Source organism: Zootoca vivipara, chromosome 3, assembly GCF_965207765.1.
Source record: "Zootoca vivipara chromosome 3, rZooViv2.hap1.1, whole genome shotgun sequence".
Classification (NCBI taxonomy): domain Eukaryota; kingdom Metazoa; phylum Chordata; class Lepidosauria; order Squamata; family Lacertidae; genus Zootoca; species Zootoca vivipara.
Genome location: NC_142586.1, coordinates 96,690,874 through 96,710,160, shown reverse-complemented (window position 1 = coordinate 96,710,160; position 19,287 = coordinate 96,690,874). Strand labels below are relative to the sequence as shown.

The window sequence follows — 19,287 nt, the reverse complement described above, 5'->3', positions numbered from 1 at the left end:
TCATGACACATTTCTTACCTGTAGCATTGACAATCGCATCGAGCAACGGCCTCAGGGACGGAGGGGCACTGTGCGGCAGAAGATAAGTAAAGAAAAACCTACAAAGAAGTGAAAGCTGTTAGTTTTGCGAGTTTAGTAACCACAGGACATCATAAATGAATAATAAAATTCCAGTAATTTACAAGTCTCTGAGCTATGCAGGAAATAGAATCATATTCTATAATTAAATATAGAGCTGCGGCTATATTCACACAGCTGCTGGGTGAAGCATAGACAGAGCTGCTTTGGACAAGGCCACCTTGTAACTAACTACCTGTAAATACTTTATTAATGTAGAAATTTGCTGTTAAAAAACACACAAAAAACCATGGATTTGATCTATTTGTAAAGCTGTCTGTCTCTGCTTGGACAAGGTTTTTTATTTATTTAAGGACCGTAAATTCAAAACGTCTTTCACGTGTCCAATCCCAAAAAGCAACCAGCCAGATTGACATCAAACCACTAATATTTTTCAGTGCTTTTCCAGCAAAAGTATCGCACATATGACACAATTTATGCAGGGAGCAGAATTCAGTCGACAGAACTTGGTTTATAATTCCAATTCACATTGTTAGAATTTGAGTTACAATGCCTCAAAATAGTTTTCTTTTTTTCCTTCTCTCTTTTTTAATTGAGCCCATTTTCATTAGCGGCTCTGCATAATTTGCTACACAAAGGCTCCAAAGTCAGGCAATAACTTTATTTGGACCAATCAAAATGTCACTAAAGTAGCAATTAAACTTTTTTGAGTTGTCCAGAACTTTTCTGGAGGTTTGATGTTAATCAAACTTGTGGGCTGAATAGGAAAAGTTGAGCAAGATTTGTAAGCTGAAAGTCTGGAGCTTATAAAAGTCTCAAGATGGGGTGCAGGTAATGTTAAGCAGAATCAACTAGACTAGACTCCAGAAGAAGTATAGATACAAAAACTGATGGAATATGCAGAAATGGCAAAACTTACTGGAAAAATAAGAAATCAAGATAACAAACTTTTTATAAAAGAATGGAAATGGTTTATTGAATATTTACAAACCAATTGTAAACGGATAAAAACATTGGCAGGATTATTGTAATAACCTGCAGTTTCATAAGAGTATATATTTAAAGCAGATGAATGAATGAACAAATTAAGTTAATTAGGATATGCAGAAACTATTAATAATAAATTTAAGGAACCGCAGAAAGAGGGGGAAGGAAGTCACGTTTTGAAATGTTAAAATGGCTGTAAAATTATTGAAATGTATAAACCTGAAAATTCCAAATAAATAAAAAAGATTAGACTCCAAGTTCCCATCTCCATTGTGTGTTTAAAGCAGTGTTGTACAGCTTTAAAGAACCATGGCTTCCCCCAAAGAATCCTGGGAACTGTAGTCTGTTAAGAGTTCTGAGAATTGTTAGGAGACCCCCTATTCGCCACACAGAGCTACAATTCCCAGAGTTCCCTGGGGAAAGTAATTGTTAAACCACCTTCCACTCTTGGTTGGGGTGAGTGGCAGCGACTCCACTGCTCTGTTCCAGCTTCTCAGCCAGAAATAGGATTACTCTGTGGGAAGTGCCCTGCTGGATTAAACCAAAGACCCCTCTGATCCAGCATCCTGTTCTCACAGTGGCCAACCTTATGGGATGCCCACCAGGAGAATCTGAGTGCAACAACACTCTCCCCATTTGTGAAACCTAGGAAGTGGCATTCAAACACATGAATAAAAGAGGGAGCGGGACGCTGTAATTTTTAAACCACAATGGCATGATTTATCAAGGGATATGAAGTTTGAATTTCTTCTGCCAATTCCATACTACCATTGCAGTCTATCAAGTCTCCTTTCAGAGTGATTTTTAACAAGACGGACAGTATAAACAAACCCATGAGACGTAAATATTAGGTCATGGGCAGATTGGAAACATAAATAGGACATTTCAACGGATGCTGCCCTGTCCCTACGTCTGTCCTGAAAAGTCAGGAAGAACATTTTCTCTGCATACATAGATCCTGCTGTCAGTCATATTTAAAAGTCGCTCACGTCCAGGGGAGAAAATATAAACACTTGCTACATGTGTATTAAATGATTCATTGGTTTGCAAATAGAATACGGAGCTGGGTTCAAGTTAAAAGTCCTTCTCAGCTCTGATGAGTGGTTTTGTATGAGCCACACTATAAAGAGTTGCTTTATTTTATAGGGTTCCCAGGCAGTCTCCCACCGAAGGGACTGACCAGACTTAGACATGCTTGGCTTCAGTAGATTGCTACATCGCATGCCTTCAAACCATGCCTTGAGAACATGAAGACACATGGGGAGTAAACTCAGAATCCTGATCAACCAAATGAACCACAGAGAGTCAAGGCCAAACTACACTTTGCAATACTCACGCTTTAAAACAAAATGCTTTTTCAAAAAACATTTTCAAGAAAAATCAGCTTCAAGGCTCATGTCCAGAACATGTACCCAATTACTCACTGCTGAAAATCACCCAGTTGCTATTCCCCTCCCCTGCAAATTGTACTGTTTGTGGCAAACTTCACCTTCAGAAGCAAAAAGCTGTGGGGGGGGGGATTTTTTTCCCCAGCAAAAATCTGTGGCTGTTCCCTATTTCGGTTTGGGAGTATGTTGCAGATCAGCGCCCTGCAGCTGGTTTTTCTTCAAAACAAACAGCTTGAGGGTGTTTTTTTGGAGAAAGTGTGAGTAATGTCACACATTAAATTTAGCATTTATTTGGCCTTCAGAGACAGGCTGTGTTTGCTGTGCGTCTTTAAAAGACATCCCTTCCAAATGTGGTCCTTCTGGATAATCGAGAAGAAAATAAGTCGTGAGGAAGTTACGCCCCCTGTCCTAATTTCATGCAGCCCACCAGACACTGCGGGGCTCTCCAGGCCACTCTTTTTCCAGGGTCTCTTTCTCTCCTGTGTTTTGTGTGAGCAGAGGCGCAGAGTTTCATGTGAAATGGGGGAGAGCTTGTCGTGTGTGTGTGTGTGAGAGAGAGAGAGAGAGAGGTCAAATGTATTGAGGGGAGGCCACAAGGCCTATCATCACTACGACCGGGCCCTCAAGATTCAGGGGTGGGGGGCTCAGCATAGCTGCCAAGTTTTCCCTTTTCTCGAGGAAGCCTATTCAGCATAAGGGAAAATCCCTTTAAAAAAAGGGATAACTTGGCAGCTATGAGGCTCAGTCTGCATACTTTGGACGGCTGAGCTGTCATCACAGAGTTGGTGCCTATGTGTATAAGAAAGTAGGTGAGAAAGGGGTGAGACCAAGAAGGGAATATGACCGCTCCATAGTGAGTCAGATAGTGAGCCCAGTGTGCAACATTACCCTGGAGACAGATGAAGCTGAAATGGGCAGGCTGGTGGAAGGTGAGGGTGAGAGATGAGATGGCACAGAAAAAGAGGGGATGCACTATGCAGTGGTGCCCACTTTGGGATCTGGTGTTGCTGACTGACAGCATGCAGGTCCTAAGGCAAGAGTGGAGAACCTTGGTCCTCCAGGTGTTGCTCATCTATAGCTCCCATCAACCCTAACAAACACAGTCAATGGGCAGGGATGGTGGGAGTTGTTATTCAACAACATCTGGAGGGCCACATAGGGAATGTAACATATGATAGGGTTCCCCACTCCTGAAATAAAACCATCTCTAACATTTGGAAGGGCTCTGGAGTTGGATCCCAACACTCCCAAGGAAATGTGAACCCCAACAGGGGGGAATCAAAGGTTTCCCACTCCTGACAGCCCATGGCCATTCGTTTCCAGCTGCTTCGATACCTGTAGGCATTGTAAAGATTCCTCTTCTCGTTCATACTTTGGCATTTGCCCTCAAGAGAACAAGGCAGGCTGAAGTTTCTCGCCGGGAACTCCATGAAACAGTCCCTGCTGCTCGTGCAGGAGGCTTCCTCAATGCTGGCGTCATCCAGATCCGTCACCTTGAGCTCTCCGTCCACAATCACAAACTGCCGGGGTCGGAAATCCAAGAGAGTCACAGAGCCAAGGGGTGAGTGGGCCAGATAATGCAGAAGCTGAACTAAGCTGAAGCAGATCTGAAACAACAAAAGCCACGTCGTCACGCCTGGCTTCCCTAACAAGGCCGTCCTAGAAGGATCTGTTTATTGTTGCAGAGCATGAAAAAAAAAAGACAACAGCTCTTTCATCATTAGAAACAGATTGGGTGGTTACAAGATCCAAGTGCACACACAAGAGGATCTCTCCAACATTTTCCCTGGTCTTCAGCACACAGGTTTGTCCCCTTAGATGTCCCAGGTGGAAATGTAGGCTTACTGCATAAGTGCACACATGAATCGTTGGAAAGCTAACACACCATTGCAAGACCTGTTGCAAATCCCATCTCTGGGCTTGGCTTACTGGAGGAGTGAAGAGCCAGTCATGACCCATATATTGTTGGACTACAGCTCCCATCATCCCTGACCACTGGCCATGCTAGCTGAGGCTGGTGAGGGGCTGGGGACCCCAGCAGCATCTGTAGGGCTAGAGCAAGGTTTCCCAAACATGAGTCTCCAGCTGTATTTGGGCTACAGTGCCCATCATCCCTGACCTGCTAGCTAAGGATGATGGGAATTGTAGTCCTAAAGCAGCAGGATACCCAAGTTTGGGGAAACCTGAGCTTGAGCTTTGGAGGAAACTGCGGAGGCACCACAGTTCAAGAAGGATACTGACAAGCTGGAACGTGTCCAGAAGAGGGCAACCAAAATGGTCAAAGGTCTGGAAACGATGCCTTATGAGGAAAGGCTTAGGGAGCTGGGCATGTTTACCCTGGAGAAGAGAAGGTTAAGGGGTGATATGATAGCCATGTTCAAATATATTAAAGGATGCCATATAGAGGAGGGAGAAAGGTTGTTTTCTGCTGCTCCAGAGAAGCGGACACAGAGCAATGGATTCAAACTACAAGAAAGAAGATTCCATCTAAACATTAGGAAGAACTTCCTGACAGTAAGAGCTGTTCGACAGCAGAATTTGCTGCCAAGGAGTGTGGTGGAGGTCTTTAAGCAGAGGCTTGACAGCCATCTGTCACGAATGCTTTGATGGTGTTTCCTGCTTGGCAGGGGGTTGGGCTGGATGGCCCTTGTGGTCTCTTTCAACTCTATGATTCTATTATTCAGAAGCAGCATCCTCAGGCAGCTAGGGGCTCCACGTGGGGCTCCACGTGGCCCCCTTGCTGTGCTGACACTTGCCCTCGACCCTCTACATCAGTTAGCTAGGAGCTGCCATTAAAATTGCCCACAACACAGCATCACCCAAGGGCAGGGGAAGCCAAAGGTGTACCCTCCAGATGTTTTCGACTACAATGCGCATCAACCAGAGCCAGCATGGTCAATGGTCAGGAAACATGGGAACTGGAGTCCTCAACATCTGGAATGCACCACTGTGGGAGCTCAAAGTTGCTCCATGCTGATCACAGTGCTGCCACTTGCCATTGTTACGTAAGCCTGATATACGAGAAGGCCCAGCAGAAGTAGTGCTGCCACTTCACCCAACCGGCTGCCTTTGAGATAGTTTTGAGACAGCAGATGTGATTCTCAGAGCTGACCCTACCATTGGTCAAAGTGAGACAACTCTCACAGGGGGCAAGTGGCAGCCTCTAGTCTATTCCTCCTAGGGCCACTTTCCCTCTGTTGGAAGACGCAGCTCTGTATGCTTTATGGTCTGTCCCAGCCACCCCAAACCATAGCTGCCAAGTCTCCCGTTTTTCGCGGGAAACCCCCGGATTTTAATCTGTTTCCTGCTGTTATCCTGAATAGAAAAAAATCCTGTAAATCCCCCGGTTTCCTACCTGCCAGGGAGGCTCTTTCTGCGCATGTCCGGACATGCACAGAACCGATTTCAGGTGCCGCTCTGCCCATGTCTGGGCACCGAAAATTGGGCAGAGCAGCACCGGAAGATGCTTCTACACATGTCCAGATATGCGTAGAAGCAACTTCCGGTGCCGCACTGCTGCTGATCCCGGATTTTTCAACAGGAGACTTGGCAGCTATGCCCCAGACCAGGGGTTCCCAACAAAATTTTCTCGAGGACCCCTCATCGAGCCGCTATTGTGACAAGGACCCCCATTAATTCCTAATCCTAAAATTAAAAAGTGAGGGCCAAATTAAGAGTCTTTTTATATTTTATATTTATACGTTTTTTACAGTTACGATTTAGGTTCAATGGACACTGACAAGATCGGTTCGAGAGTCACTGACTTACTTGCTTGAACATCAAATGCATTATATTCCTCTTCATCTGTAGGCCTTTGTCGTTTTAACGAACCACTTTTAAACCAACGGTCCATTTTTAACTACGCGAACTGTAGCTTCCGCGAAAAACAACGCTTTGTTTACAAACACTACTGTATTGCAAAGAGGCAGCGTGCGCCAGGGAGGAGGGAGGGGAATGGAGTAGACAGGGTACCTGCGCAGTAGCGCACAAATGAAGCCGACGCACGCAAAGCATCTTGGGGAGGTGAGCGTTAGTAGAATGCGCGCGCTGCCTCTTTGCAAAACAGTAGTGTTTGTAAAGCACCACCTAATGGCATACAGCAGAACTACTGCCTCTATCTAATTCTAGTTTTGCGCTAGACTCTGCTCATGCAGGAAGCGGCCAAAACAAAAAATCTGTTATCATACAAAATATATTTAATATATTTTTTATTCTAATAGCATCTTGCGGACCCCTCTGGCACAGCTCGCGGACCCCTGGGGGTCCCCGGACCACCTGTTGGGAACCACTGCCCCAGACTATCATGCTGCCTTAGGTGCAGTGATGTTATCCTACCACAGGGGGCAAAGTAAGATTGGGCTGCCAGCCCTGCATGGAGTGGGGAGGGGGCACCACCCGTCTTGCACTGTTCCTGGGGATCCTGCTCCACTCTGCACACATATTCTGAACCTCCACCAAGGGTGAATGCCTCTTCAAATTGCAGCTTTGAAACTCTACTTACGCGGAACCTGTCCTCCCAGGAAATCTGTAAAAGCTGGATCATCTCCAGGGGTGAGCCCAGTTCTGTGATGGCAGTCAGGGTGTCTGCGATGTCATTGCTGTCTTGGTAACAATATCCGTGAAGCTGCAAAGGCGGATGGGGGGGAAAGCAGGCATTAGTACATTATTTGAAAGTATGCATGCTTTTAATTATATATATATATATACCATCAATGCATTGAACTCCCCCTCTGTGGTGTATTAGAGACTCAGAGGCACTCACCTGACAGTATGACTCTTTTGGTATACTTCAGTTTAGGCAGAAGGAAGGGGGGTTGTTTGCTTAAATCTGCTGCTACCCAAAAGGCCCCCCCCCACACACACACAGGAAGAAAGCTAGTATCTCAAGGAGGGTGGAGTGAAGGCTAGTCTAGAAATTTTAAGTGCTTAGATGCAGAGAGGTTTTTTTACAGGGGGAAGATAAGCACCATCAACTTACAGGCTGCATCTAGAAGGGATACCTTCCCACATGTTAGGCGATACCCAGCACATTAGCTCAGAGCCTTCAGCCTCCAGATGTTTTGGGCTACAACTCTCAAGCAGCTGTGCTGTCTGGAACTTATGGGAGTTGTAGTCCCAAACATCTGGAAGGTAAAAGTTGGGTGAGGCTGGACTAAATAATAATAATAATAATAATAATAATAATAATAATAATTTATTTATACCCCACCCATCTGGCTGGGTTTCCCCAGCCACTCTGGGCAGCTTCCAGCAGAATATTAAAATACAATAATCTATTAAACATTAAAAGTAAAATACAATAATCTATTAAACATTAAAAGCTTCCCTAAACAGGGCTGCCATCAATGAATCCCCACCCACCCCAAATGCAGGTTGACAGACAAGTCACAAAATTTATTTATTGATATATTTTTCAAAATTTAAAAAAGAACCCAAAGGAAAAAAAAACAAATAAAACTTGTGCTATGTTCATGCACTGGTATAATACAGGAGGGAAAAAAACTTCAACAGCAAATAATTTATAAAGGATTCCCCTTAGATTGATAGTGGGGTGTTTTTTTTTCCTTTTCAAACAGCATGTCAAGAAACCCTGGGGTTTGTTCAGAAGCGTATCTGAAATTCCTCAATGAGAAGATCAGCATTTATTTTCTAAAAACGGTTATCTCCTGCCTTTTCAAAAGTTAGGTCCTTGGTACGGTTTGCTGACATAATATGAAACAAGTGGAACCCACAACGAAACCTTGCAGTGTGCAGGGCTTCCTGTTCAGTCCAGCCCATCCCCCCCCTGCTTTCCTATGCCCCTCAACATTCAGGTAGCATTCTGGGACCACTGAACATGCTCAGATCCCGCTGAGCTGTTGTGGGGGTTCCCTCCCCCCATAAACCTCAGGATTTTGCCAAGCCTGGCAAAGCCATTTATACATACATACATACATACATACATACATACATACATAATTGGGAGGGGGTGTTTTGGGAGTGCACAAAAAAGTGGGGAGTCAGAATTGGACCATGTATAAGCCACCTCTATTTTAGATACAGTATTTCAATGCGGTCTGACCTATTTACAATCCTGAGCAATTACACAGTACTGGAGGAGATTGCCAGTAGAACCAGGGAGAGAAAGGGAAGGAGAAGCCGCCACAATCCTTCCTTCTGTTATAGCAAGAAAATTTTACCATGAAATGCTGTACAAAGGGGTTTCTGTGTCCCCTCCCCTCTTTTTTATTGCCCTAGATACTTTTATACTTTGCCCACACACATTTTGACACACAGCCCTTTGGGTAACTGATCAAGTTTTAAGGTGGCACTCAGTCTGAAAAGGTTAGCCACCCCTGCTATAGATGTCTTACTCAGAATCAAATGTTTCCAGTGGAACTTATTCCCAAGTAAGTGTGCACAGGACTTGCAGCCGCTTTAAAATGTGCAAATGAACGTTCTCCAGCTTTGACTCTTGCAACCCCCTGCCAGAGATCTGTCACTGTCTGGGGAAACCGAGCATTTCAAAAAATGCATGGTTGTATGAAGTAATTACTCCTTGTCCGAAATAAGTGCCTTTGCACATCAAAACACTGTTTTTAGGAAAGGGAGCATCGGACAAATGGGAATGTTAAAGGGGGGGGAGGATACTGAAACCAGCAAGAGACACTTTGGCATCAGATCTGTACTTGTGGCAGTTTTCTTACACCTTAATTTCTGGGGCAGAGAACTGGGAAGGGAGTGTTAAGCCAAGCAAGCGGGGGGGGGGGGGAACAAAAGTCAAACAGAAGCAGGAGGTAGCTGGCCTTTCAGGTGGGGAAAAAGAAGAACATTAGCAGTGGGAACTGTGTTGAGGAATTGCCTGGAGTCCACCAGGACAAATTAGAAGTGATGCCAATTCTGGGATGGAGGCCTACATATAACAGCATGAAGATTAGCCATTAATTCCAGTGATTCCTACCAGTAGCAGTTTTCAATGCCAAACGCTACTTGTTACAACAATGTGAAGAAGGCAAAATCCTTTGGCAGTGTGCACTATTTGCAGTGACCCCAGATTGTCAACCTTTGTTCTGGAGAGTTTGTTGGGCGTAGTCTGCCAAGGGCCGAATTCCAGTGGGCGAAGCTTGCAAACCTGCATCTCGCTCGCTCGCTCTCCCTCCCCCTTGTTAATTTAATTTAATTATTATTGCATGTATATTCCCCCACCCTTTCCTTCAATGAGCTCAAGGTGGAATATGCAGTTCTTTACCCCCTCCTCATTTTACCCGCACACAACAACCCTGCGAGGTAGGTTAGGCTGAGTGACTATGGCTTCATGGCCAAGTGGGGGTTCAAACTCTGGCCTCTCAACTTCACTCTAACCCAGGGGTTCCCAAACTATGCGGCCCAATCACCTTCTCAATCCGGCCCGCGGACGGTCCGGGAATCAGCGTGTTTTTACATAAGTAGAATGTGTCCTTTTATTTAAAATGCATCTCTGGGTTATTTGTGGGACCTGCCTGGTGTTTTTACATGAGTAGAATGTGTCCTTTTATTTAAAATGCATCTCTGGGTTATTTGTGGGGCCTGCCTGGTGTTTTTACATGAGTAGAATGTGTCCTTTTATTTAAAATGCATCTCTGGGTTATTTGTGGGGCATAGGAATTTGTTCATATTTTTTCCCAAAATATAGTCTGGCCCCCCACAAGGTCTGAGGGACAGTGGACCGGCCCCCTGCAGAAAAAGTTTGCTGACTCCTGCTCTAACCACTATAGCTCTCATTTCCACCACTTTCCGTTGCATCCAATTCAGGGTGGGTCTTTTTTTCTTCCTCCCACCCTTCCCTTCTGCTTCCCACTCATCTAATTCTTCCTTGGGCACATCCAAGCAGTGTCTATCGGCCACATTTTACCACTGCACCACTAGCCAGGCCTTTCCCGCTCCTTCAGACTTCTTTTGAAGGTGGGAGAGAACGACAAATGACAGCCACGAGAAAGAACCCTTTTTCAGACGCCGCCCCCCCCCCGCCCAAACAGAAGCCAAAGGTCAGACAGGACACAAAACCCGACATGTTCGAAACACAAAATAAAAGACCCCTAGTAAGCTGTCCTCAATGGGTAGAGATAGACAAACAGAAAACGCTTTCTGGCTTAAGTGAGATTTCCAAAGCTGGATTTGTCGAAAAGAACACATGCCAAGAAAAGGCCTTAGCAAAAGTGTTGCTTTTCTGTGCCCAGAGAGGAGGAGGAGGAGGAGGAGGAGGAGGAGGAGGAGGAGGAGGAGGAGGAGGAGGAGGAGGAGAGATGGACAAAATGTTCCAAAAAGAGAAACAGTTAAAAGCCAGCTTCTATGTAGCAAGGATGATGCAAGTCCAGAATAATTCACAGAAAGGCATTTTCCCTATAATCCAACCCGGCACTGCAAGGAGATGTTCTGCTCTACTTACCGCCTCTGACCACTCTCCCTCGCTGCTCCAAATGCCTGGAATTCCCCCAAGCCTCTACTCTCTCTCTCTCTTCCAACCCAACCTTAAAGCCTACCACATCCACAGATGCTTTGGGCTTAACTCCTCAGCTTTCTTCCCCCAAATGAAACAAACCTCGAGACTGGGACCTGGGAGACTCAGGGTTCGAATCCCCACTCTGCTGTGAAGCTCACTATGTTAGGCCAGTCCCTGCCTCTCAGCCTAACCTGCCTCACAGGGATGCTGTGGGGCTTAAATGAGGAGGGGGAGAGCCATGTACGCCACCTTCAGCTTCTTGGAGAAAAAGGTGGGATAAAAACACAATAAATACTCAGAGTAGACACGACTTAAGCTAAGTTCACTAATTTCAATCATTTGGTTACCTATACTAGTTTTAAATGTTTCCCAGATTTTATCTGCATGTGTTTTCGTTGCTGTACAGTTACATCAATGGTTTTGTGTGTATTTTAGCTGTGTTTTCTTGACAGTTTAGTTGTGTACACAGCTTAGAGAGTTCTGACCAAGTGCTCAAAAAAATCTTGCTAAATGAAAATAAATACACACTTGCACACAGTGTAAATTTCAATGGTGAACGCCTGCCTTTTGCTTATATTACTATGGAAGCGTCATTTATTCCAGTGGCACTTTATAAATAGTAATGGAACTAGGGAGGTCTGACAAATTCCAGAGGGTGGGGAGGATCCACTATGAATCTGCCCTGCCCCATAATGCTGAGCCCCAGTTCTCCTCCAAATTGGCTCACGATCTGAGCCACGGAAGAACACCTTGGCTGTGCCTAGGCACTCCCTGCTTAGCCTGGCTGCAATACCGGTGACAACCCTAACGTAAGAACATAAAAATAGCCAATGGCCCTTCTAGGCCAGGATCCTGTTCTCACAGTGGCCAACCAGATGCCTGTGGGAAACCCGCAAGCAGGATTCAAACACAAGAGCCCTCTCCTCTCCTGTGGAATAACAGCAACTGGTATTCAGAAGCATTACTGTCTCTGACCGTGGAAGCAGAACACAGTCATTCAAGTTGCTGGCTATCACTGCCTCCTGTGGGTGGGAGTTCCACAGCTTTAACAACGTGCTGTGTGAAGAAGTCCTTTCTTTTATCTGTCCTGAACATAGCTGCCAAGTCTCCCGCATTCCCTGGGAAACCCCCATTTTTCCAGCCGTTTCCTGCTGGCAGCCCGGATTTTTAAAAACCCCGTAAATCCCCCGGATTCTTACCGGCCCAGGGAGGCTCCTTCTGCACATGTCTGGAGTCTCTGGACATGCACAGAAGCGATTTCTGGCACTGCGGCAATTTTGGGAAATGGGCAGAGCATGCGTAGAAGCAACTTCCGGTGCCGCTCTGCCCAGTTCCAAAATGGCCGCAGCACGACTTCCGGTGCCGCTGCCAATCCCGGATTTTTCAATCTGGGAGTTGGCACCTATGGTCCTGAATCTTCCAACAATCACTACCTGGACTGGAGATGCCAGAGAATGCAAAGCAGATGCTCTAGCACTGAGCCACGGCCCTTCCGCATGTTTGAATAAAGGGCTTAGCAAATGCCACTGAAAAATCTTCTATTACTCCACTTCACATACTCCAGCACTGAGCCATCCTGGCTCACCCTGAGAGGCAGCCAAGTTACGAAAGATGCAAGGATGTTGTTAGAGAAGAGCGAGAACATTTGGCCCGACTCGGCATTTCAGATCACATTCTTTATTTGGATAATTATCTCCTGCCTTTCCAAGAGGGAATCAAACTAAAAAGGTGGCTTAAAATAAAAATAAGTTGTTGGGTGTGTTTTTTCATTTAAAAAAATCACAAGAAAGGAAAGCTAACAAAGAGCAGTTAAACAGCATCACATTAACTGTAGTCAACAGCAGCGGATGAAAAGCCTATAAGACATGTTGCTATTCCTCAAGATTTTCTCCCTGCTGCTCCATCCGCTGGAAATCCGTCCGGCTAACTTCCTGATTCCCCTCACCTGAGCCGCTGCTGTTGCTCTCACTGGGCGAAGTGCTGGTGAACAGGAGAGGGGGAGGTTCCCTGTAGGAAGGTCCCCTGACACTTCCCAAGAAGCATTTCAAATATATTTAATTTCATTAAATTTAAAGGTAAAGGGTAAAGGGGCCCCTGACCATCAGGTCCAGTCGTGTCCGACTCTGGGGTCCCTCTATAGGCCGAGGGAGCCGGCGTTTCTCCGCAGACAGCTTCCGGGTCATGTGGCCACCATGACAAAGCTGCGCACAGAAACGCCGTTTACCTTCCCGCCGGAGCGGTCCCTATTTATCTACTTGCACTTTGATGTGCTTTTGAACTGCTAGGTGGGCAGGAGCTGGGACCGAGCAATGGGAGCTCACCCCATTGCAGGGATTCGAACCGCCGACCTTCTGATCAGCAAGCCCTAGACTCTGTGGCTTAACCCGCAGCGCCACCTGGGTCCCTAAATTTATGTGCCGCTTAATTGTAAAAAAAAAAAGCTTAAAAGCAGTTCACAAGAAGGATAAAACACAAGTATGAAATCATCAGTAAAAAAATAGTTGAAAGTAACTATTTAAAACATTGAAAACATAATTAAAACCAACAATAAACAAAAAATATATTAACACGCCTGCCGGCATTCTACATATCTTGCCAGAATGAAAATGGTTTTTGCAGGTGCCAGAAAGAGGACAGTGAAGGCGCCTGACGGATGTCAATAGGCAGGGAGTCCAAAGTTGCCACACTAAAAGACTCATTTTCTTACAAATGTGGAATGAGTGTGATGTAGCACCTGGAACAGTTGTCAGTTCCACAGATTCAAGCGGTCAAGTGGGCATCTATGGGGTAAGGATGCAGTTAACAAACTCCAACGCCCAGAAACCTTTGGGGGAAGAAACCATGTATTCTACCGCTTTAAATGTGTAGCGTAGACAGAATCATCGCGAAAGTGCAAAGAATTCAGAGTTAGGAATCCCTGGCTCTCCTTGCATAACTTCCTACAGTGCTCAGTGTTCCCGGGCTGGCGAAACGGAATGATCTCTTCAACCAGCTCTTTAGATGCAACCCTTTACATCTTCGGCCTGTTCCGACATAAAACTGCCTTCTGTCGTAAACCTCCGTTGTTTCGGAAGGGTACTACTGAAATTAGTCACAACGGGTCCAAGAACAGGCCTTTTGTGGTGTGGATTTTGAAGAAAAAGCAGATGAGGGTTGCAAGTCACCAGCTCCTATTAAAGAAACAGCAAACTGGAACAGACCCCTTAGGGAGTGATTTACATGAGACGAATAATAGAGGGTGTCGAAAGACGCAACTTGATAAATTGGGCTGCATTTATTTTGAGAAAGGGCAGTTTGGAAAGGGAGGGAGGGAGGGAGGTGGGGCCTCTTAGCTAACATTATCGGGTACATTTTTACCCCCTTCCTGTTAAAAACTACACCGGGCCTCCCCTCGCCTCCCCCAATTTCCCCCTAAATCGGAATTTGCAGTCCAGCCCTTTCAGAGCAGAGACCTCCGGCACTCGTCTAATAATGACAGGGATAGTTATGGCTGGTTTGCAATTGTATCAGCTCTGGGCTTCCAACAGCAGCAGAGTTCTTGCTAACAGATCCTTTCCTCACTCTTAAAGGCTCGGGATAACATCTGGGCCTTTGGGGAAGCATTCTCGCAAGAAAGAAGCACTTTGTGTAATTCATCTTTCCACACCAAGCTGCATCTGTCTTCCCCTTCAACCCACCTCCTGTCTCCTGCCAGCCCCCTCCAGCAACCTTCCTTGGACCGTGGTGGAGGGAAGAGAGGACAACCACCTCCAGCAAATTGCCAGGAGCTGGCATTGCTTTGACCTCACCATCTTGCTTCACCCTCCATCAAGAACCAACCAGGATAATAATAATAATAATAATAATAATAATAATAATAATAATAATAATAATAATAATATACAGTACCCCACCCATCCAGCTGGATACATGCATCACCTTGAGATGTCTTGTCCACAGCAAGAAGACAAGCAACCTTCAGCGAGAAAGGTTCTGCTGGGGCCATCATGAGTCAGTGCAAAGAAAAGAAGAAGGAGGAGGAGGAGGAGGAGGAGGAGGAGGAGGAGGAGGAGGAGGAGGAGGAGAAGCAGCCTGCAGATGCTCCAGTGGGTTTAACTCAGGCACCCCCAAACTGTGGCCCTCCAGATGTTTTGGCCTACAACTCCCATGATCCCTAGCTAACAGGACCAGTGGTCAGGGAGGATGGGAATTGTAGTCCAAAACATCTGGAGGGCCGAAGTTTGGGGGTGCCTGGTTTAACTTCATGGTTACTTATCACAGAGAATTTAACTACATTACCACCTACTTTTAGCATCTTTGTTCCCTGTCTTTTCTCCAAGGAGGTCCAAGCAGAACATAGGGCGTCGACCCCACATTTTGTCCTCATGTAACCATGGGAGGTAAGATTAGGATAATGATTTATCCTCACCCTTCTTGAATGAGCAGAGATTTGAATCGGCATGATAACACGCCTATTCATGACATCACAAGGGGAGCAATAGTTTGATATCTAGTCTGTGGTTGGACTGGGCCCTATGTGTGTGACTTTATTGGCAAATCAGAAAAACATTTATCGTATTTAATCAGTAGCTATTCTACTAATACAGGCATCCCCAAACTTGGCCCTCCAGCTGTTTTGGGACTACAACTCCCATCATCCCTAGCTAACAGGACCAGTGGTCAGGGATGATGGGAATTGTAGTCTCAAAACAGCTGGAGGGCCGAGTTTGGGGATGCCTGTACTAATATGTACCCCAAGGAGGCTTTCAGCAAAACAAAAAACCACCACACTAAAGAAACACAAAGACAAAAATTATGACTTTTTCCATTTTTTCCCATTCCCAGCAACATTCCAGATGTATACATCTAGGGTTGCCAAGTTCAGCCCCTAAAAGCTGGAAACAGATGAGCAGAAGCCCGTTTTTATCAACATGCACCAAAGACACACACACCCCTCCAATAAAGTCTTCACTGGCCGGTGGAAAAAAAGCTGGTTGGACAGACCCCGTTCCCAGGGAGCCTCTACAGAACCCTAAGAGATATACACCACATTTCCAAAGTCCCTTGACGGTTGCAATCAGCTTTCCTTCCAGTTGGCTCTAACATCACAAGAAGAATTGTTTGAGACGAGCTGTTTATGACCGGCTGAGCCCACATGAGGCTTATAATTATGTTTGATTACAGTAAATCAAACATCGCTATTGTCTCTTTACAATCACAGCCATTGTTTGAAATTAACAGCTAAGTTACTGCAGTTACCACCATGCAAAGGATTTCTCTGTCTCCCCCAGACTGGGAGGTGGCGGCAGGTACAGAGTCAATATATGAACATGCCCACTGTTTTCCACAGTATTATATATAATTTTTTTTAAAAAAAAAATCCAGGACTTTGGTATTCTGCCCCCTCCCCTCCCCACAGGAGAAAAGAGATAGACAGGCCATCAGCGGAGTTTGATGGAGGAGGGCTGCAAAGCAATTAGTGGGGCTTCTAAATCTTCAGATACAATAAGTCAGTGACCCAGATCCCCCCCCCTTTCTCAAATGCCCCTCATTATTAAATCAACCTTAATGAGAGACTCTCCTCCGCTGCTGCTGCTCCTCCACCACCTCCCTTCATTCCAGAACAAAAGACATTCTCATTTTGATCTGCAGCTGCCCATCACAATGGCTGGCGGGGGTGGAACCACACTTGGTGCGAGATGTGGAGGAATTGAAATTGACAAGCAGCTTGAAATGCCCCATAAGAACACTTTTGTTGTTCTTATTTAGAAGCAGTTGTTGTTATTTAGAAACAGTAGCTGTTAAGGGGGCGAGCCAGGTCATGTATTTTCTTTGCAAAGATGTGTTTTTTTGGTACAGGCAGGCCTTCCACAGCTGAAGTCTCCCCCATATCCCTTCATCTTGTTCTCTGTCTTTCTTCCGATTTTCTCAGTGTCAATGGGTCTGAGAGCAACGCCCTTATAAGAAAAGGCATGGGCTTGTTTAGTTTAGAAAAAAACAAGGCAAGTAAGCGGGGGACATCACAGAGGCGTGATTCAACTGGATTCTGTTTTTCTCCCTCGTAATACTAGGACTCTGGCCATCCAATGTTGGAAAACTTAGGACAGACAAAACCAAAGAGCGCATACATAAGTCACAGGGTCTGCTACCACAAGGTGCAGGGATGTTGACAAAAACCGTGGAGGATAAAACTGTCAAGACAATGGCTAGCCTTAATCAATCATAGTTGGGATGGTTATGGATGACCTCTGGTGTCGGAGGCGATATGCTTCTGAATACCCCATGGCTGGAAGCATAAGTGGGGAGGGCGCTCTTGCCCACTGGCATCCGAGGAGAGGATGTTGGGCTGGACAGGCCATTGGCCTGATCCATTGGGGTTCTTCTTCCATTCTTATTTGGCACATCTGGACTCCTGAAGGTGAACGCTTATTTTTTTTTATTAATATAGGTTTGCGCCTGTCAAAATTTAGTGCACAGAAAAGGAAAATATGGTGGAATTCTTTCTTTTTTAAAACTCACTTAAAAAAAAAACCAAATCAATTTGCTTACATTTTAGGGTCATCATTCGACTAAAGGCATCCATGCTGATTCAAATTGCAATCGATCACTCAATTACATTTTCTTATAAATTAAACAGCTGTTCTGAAGCATTTGTGCGTTCAGTCTATTTATATCCCATTAAATGCTTTAAGAAAAAAGGGGGGGGGTGAAAGACTTTATTTTTAGAATATGAACTAGCTATTATTACCTTTAAGAAAAAACCCCAAGAGTCAAAAACAGACATTTATCTGCCTGTCTGCACCCCAGCTGAAAAACAAAAGCGGTTTGTCCATGTTTGCATAATGTGACATTCTAATTTCTAGGCGCCAGGCAAAAAACATTCCTCTTTAACCAGGCCTTTGGTTGACTGACATCCTATGCCCTTTTAAAATGGGGGGTGGTGGTTTGCGGGGGGTGTTATTGGGTTGTTTTTATTTTGATCATGTATTTTCCGGTTTTATATTCTGATTTAATCCTGTGAACCGCCCTGAGACCTGCAGGTATATGGTGGTATATAAAATCTAATAACAATAACAATAATACATTTATGCCTCCTGTCATCTGCTGCCATTCCCAGCTGGCAAAAGAGGTGTTTGGATTTAAAAGAAATCCACTCTTCTGTGAAGAATCACAGAAAACGTATTCAGCCAAAAGTCAACCTAATGAAACTGCTCTTGAAGCCAGTCTAATCTCTGTTGGTAGGAGATTACAGTTTTGGAACTGCCACTGTGAGTACCCAACCCTAAGACATCTTAGTTTGTTCTTCCTGCAAATATAGACAGCCCATATATTCAATGATGTACCTTGACAGGTGAGTGAACTCATGTGGATTATGGGGAGAGAGAGAACATCCTTGAGATACAAAAGTCCCAGGATATACAAGGCCTTCAAAGTTCAAACATGCACTTTGAATTGGGCCCAGGAGCAAACTGGTAACTGTCACAGAACAGGATGAGTATCAGAAGGCATGCAGCAGTTTTCTGCACCAGGTAAGGCTTCCAAGTCACCTTCAGGGCCAGCCCCACAGAAACTGTGTTGCGGTGATCAAGCCTCGACCTTCCAGAGGCATGGGTCACCAACAGAGCAAGAACTGTCACGTTCAGAAACAGTAAGGTAAAGGTAAAGGGACCCCTGACCATTAGGTCCAGTCGTGACCGACTCTGGGGTTGCGCGCTCATCTCGCATTATTGGCCGAGGGAGCCGGCGTACAGCTTCCAGGTCATGTGGCCAGCATGACAAAGCCACTTCTGGCGAACCAGAGCAGCACATGGAAACGCCGTTTACCTTCCCGCTGTAGCGGTTCCTATTTATCTACTTGCATTTTGACGTGCTTTCGAACTGCTAGGGTGGCAGGAGCTGGGACCAAGCAACGGGAGCTCACCCCGTCACAGGAATTCGAACCGCTGACCTTCTGATCAGCAAGCCCTAGGCTCAGTGGTTTAACCCAAAAAGAATGTCAACCTACCGCTGAATTTACTATTATATTTTCACTGTGCAAGGAAGGATGCCACGTGGATTTCAAAACTCATGTATGGGATTGTCTGGAGCCAGTGCTGCTTGAAGGGAATTGAAAGGGTAAATAATTTGTGTTGAGTGATCCTGTGTATATATATACTCTGAGATTCCAAGCCACGGGTTCTGATTTCTGATTGGAGATTATAGGCTGCTCCAGAATAAGGGGCTATTTGTGGATAAATAGGCTAATTCACTAATGCTTTGGAGGCCCGTGGCAACCCGTCACTCACCGTAGATGGATGTGCTGCTGAGCTGGAGAGAAGAGCAGGAGAATGGGTGGTCTCCAGTGTATTCCCTGCACTCAAGGAAGCAGTAAAAGGAAAATGAGCTTCTGTTCTTGAA

At 45.4% G+C, this 19,287-nt stretch overlaps 1 protein-coding gene across 1 annotated transcript in view; it reads right to left on the bottom strand.

Annotated features, from left to right (window-relative positions):
• Positions 1–19,287, bottom strand: part of PKDCC (protein kinase domain containing, cytoplasmic) — a 47,091-nt gene that overhangs the window by 19,378 nt on the left and 8,426 nt on the right. The window contains exons 2-4 of the mRNA XM_035111230.3: positions 6,955–7,077; positions 3,789–4,060; positions 19–98 (exon numbers count right to left, since the gene is read on the bottom strand). Of these exons, the coding sequence (XP_034967121.3) occupies positions 19–98; positions 3,789–4,060; positions 6,955–7,077 (475 nt within the window). The remainder of the gene's footprint in view (positions 1–18; positions 99–3,788; positions 4,061–6,954; positions 7,078–19,287) is intronic.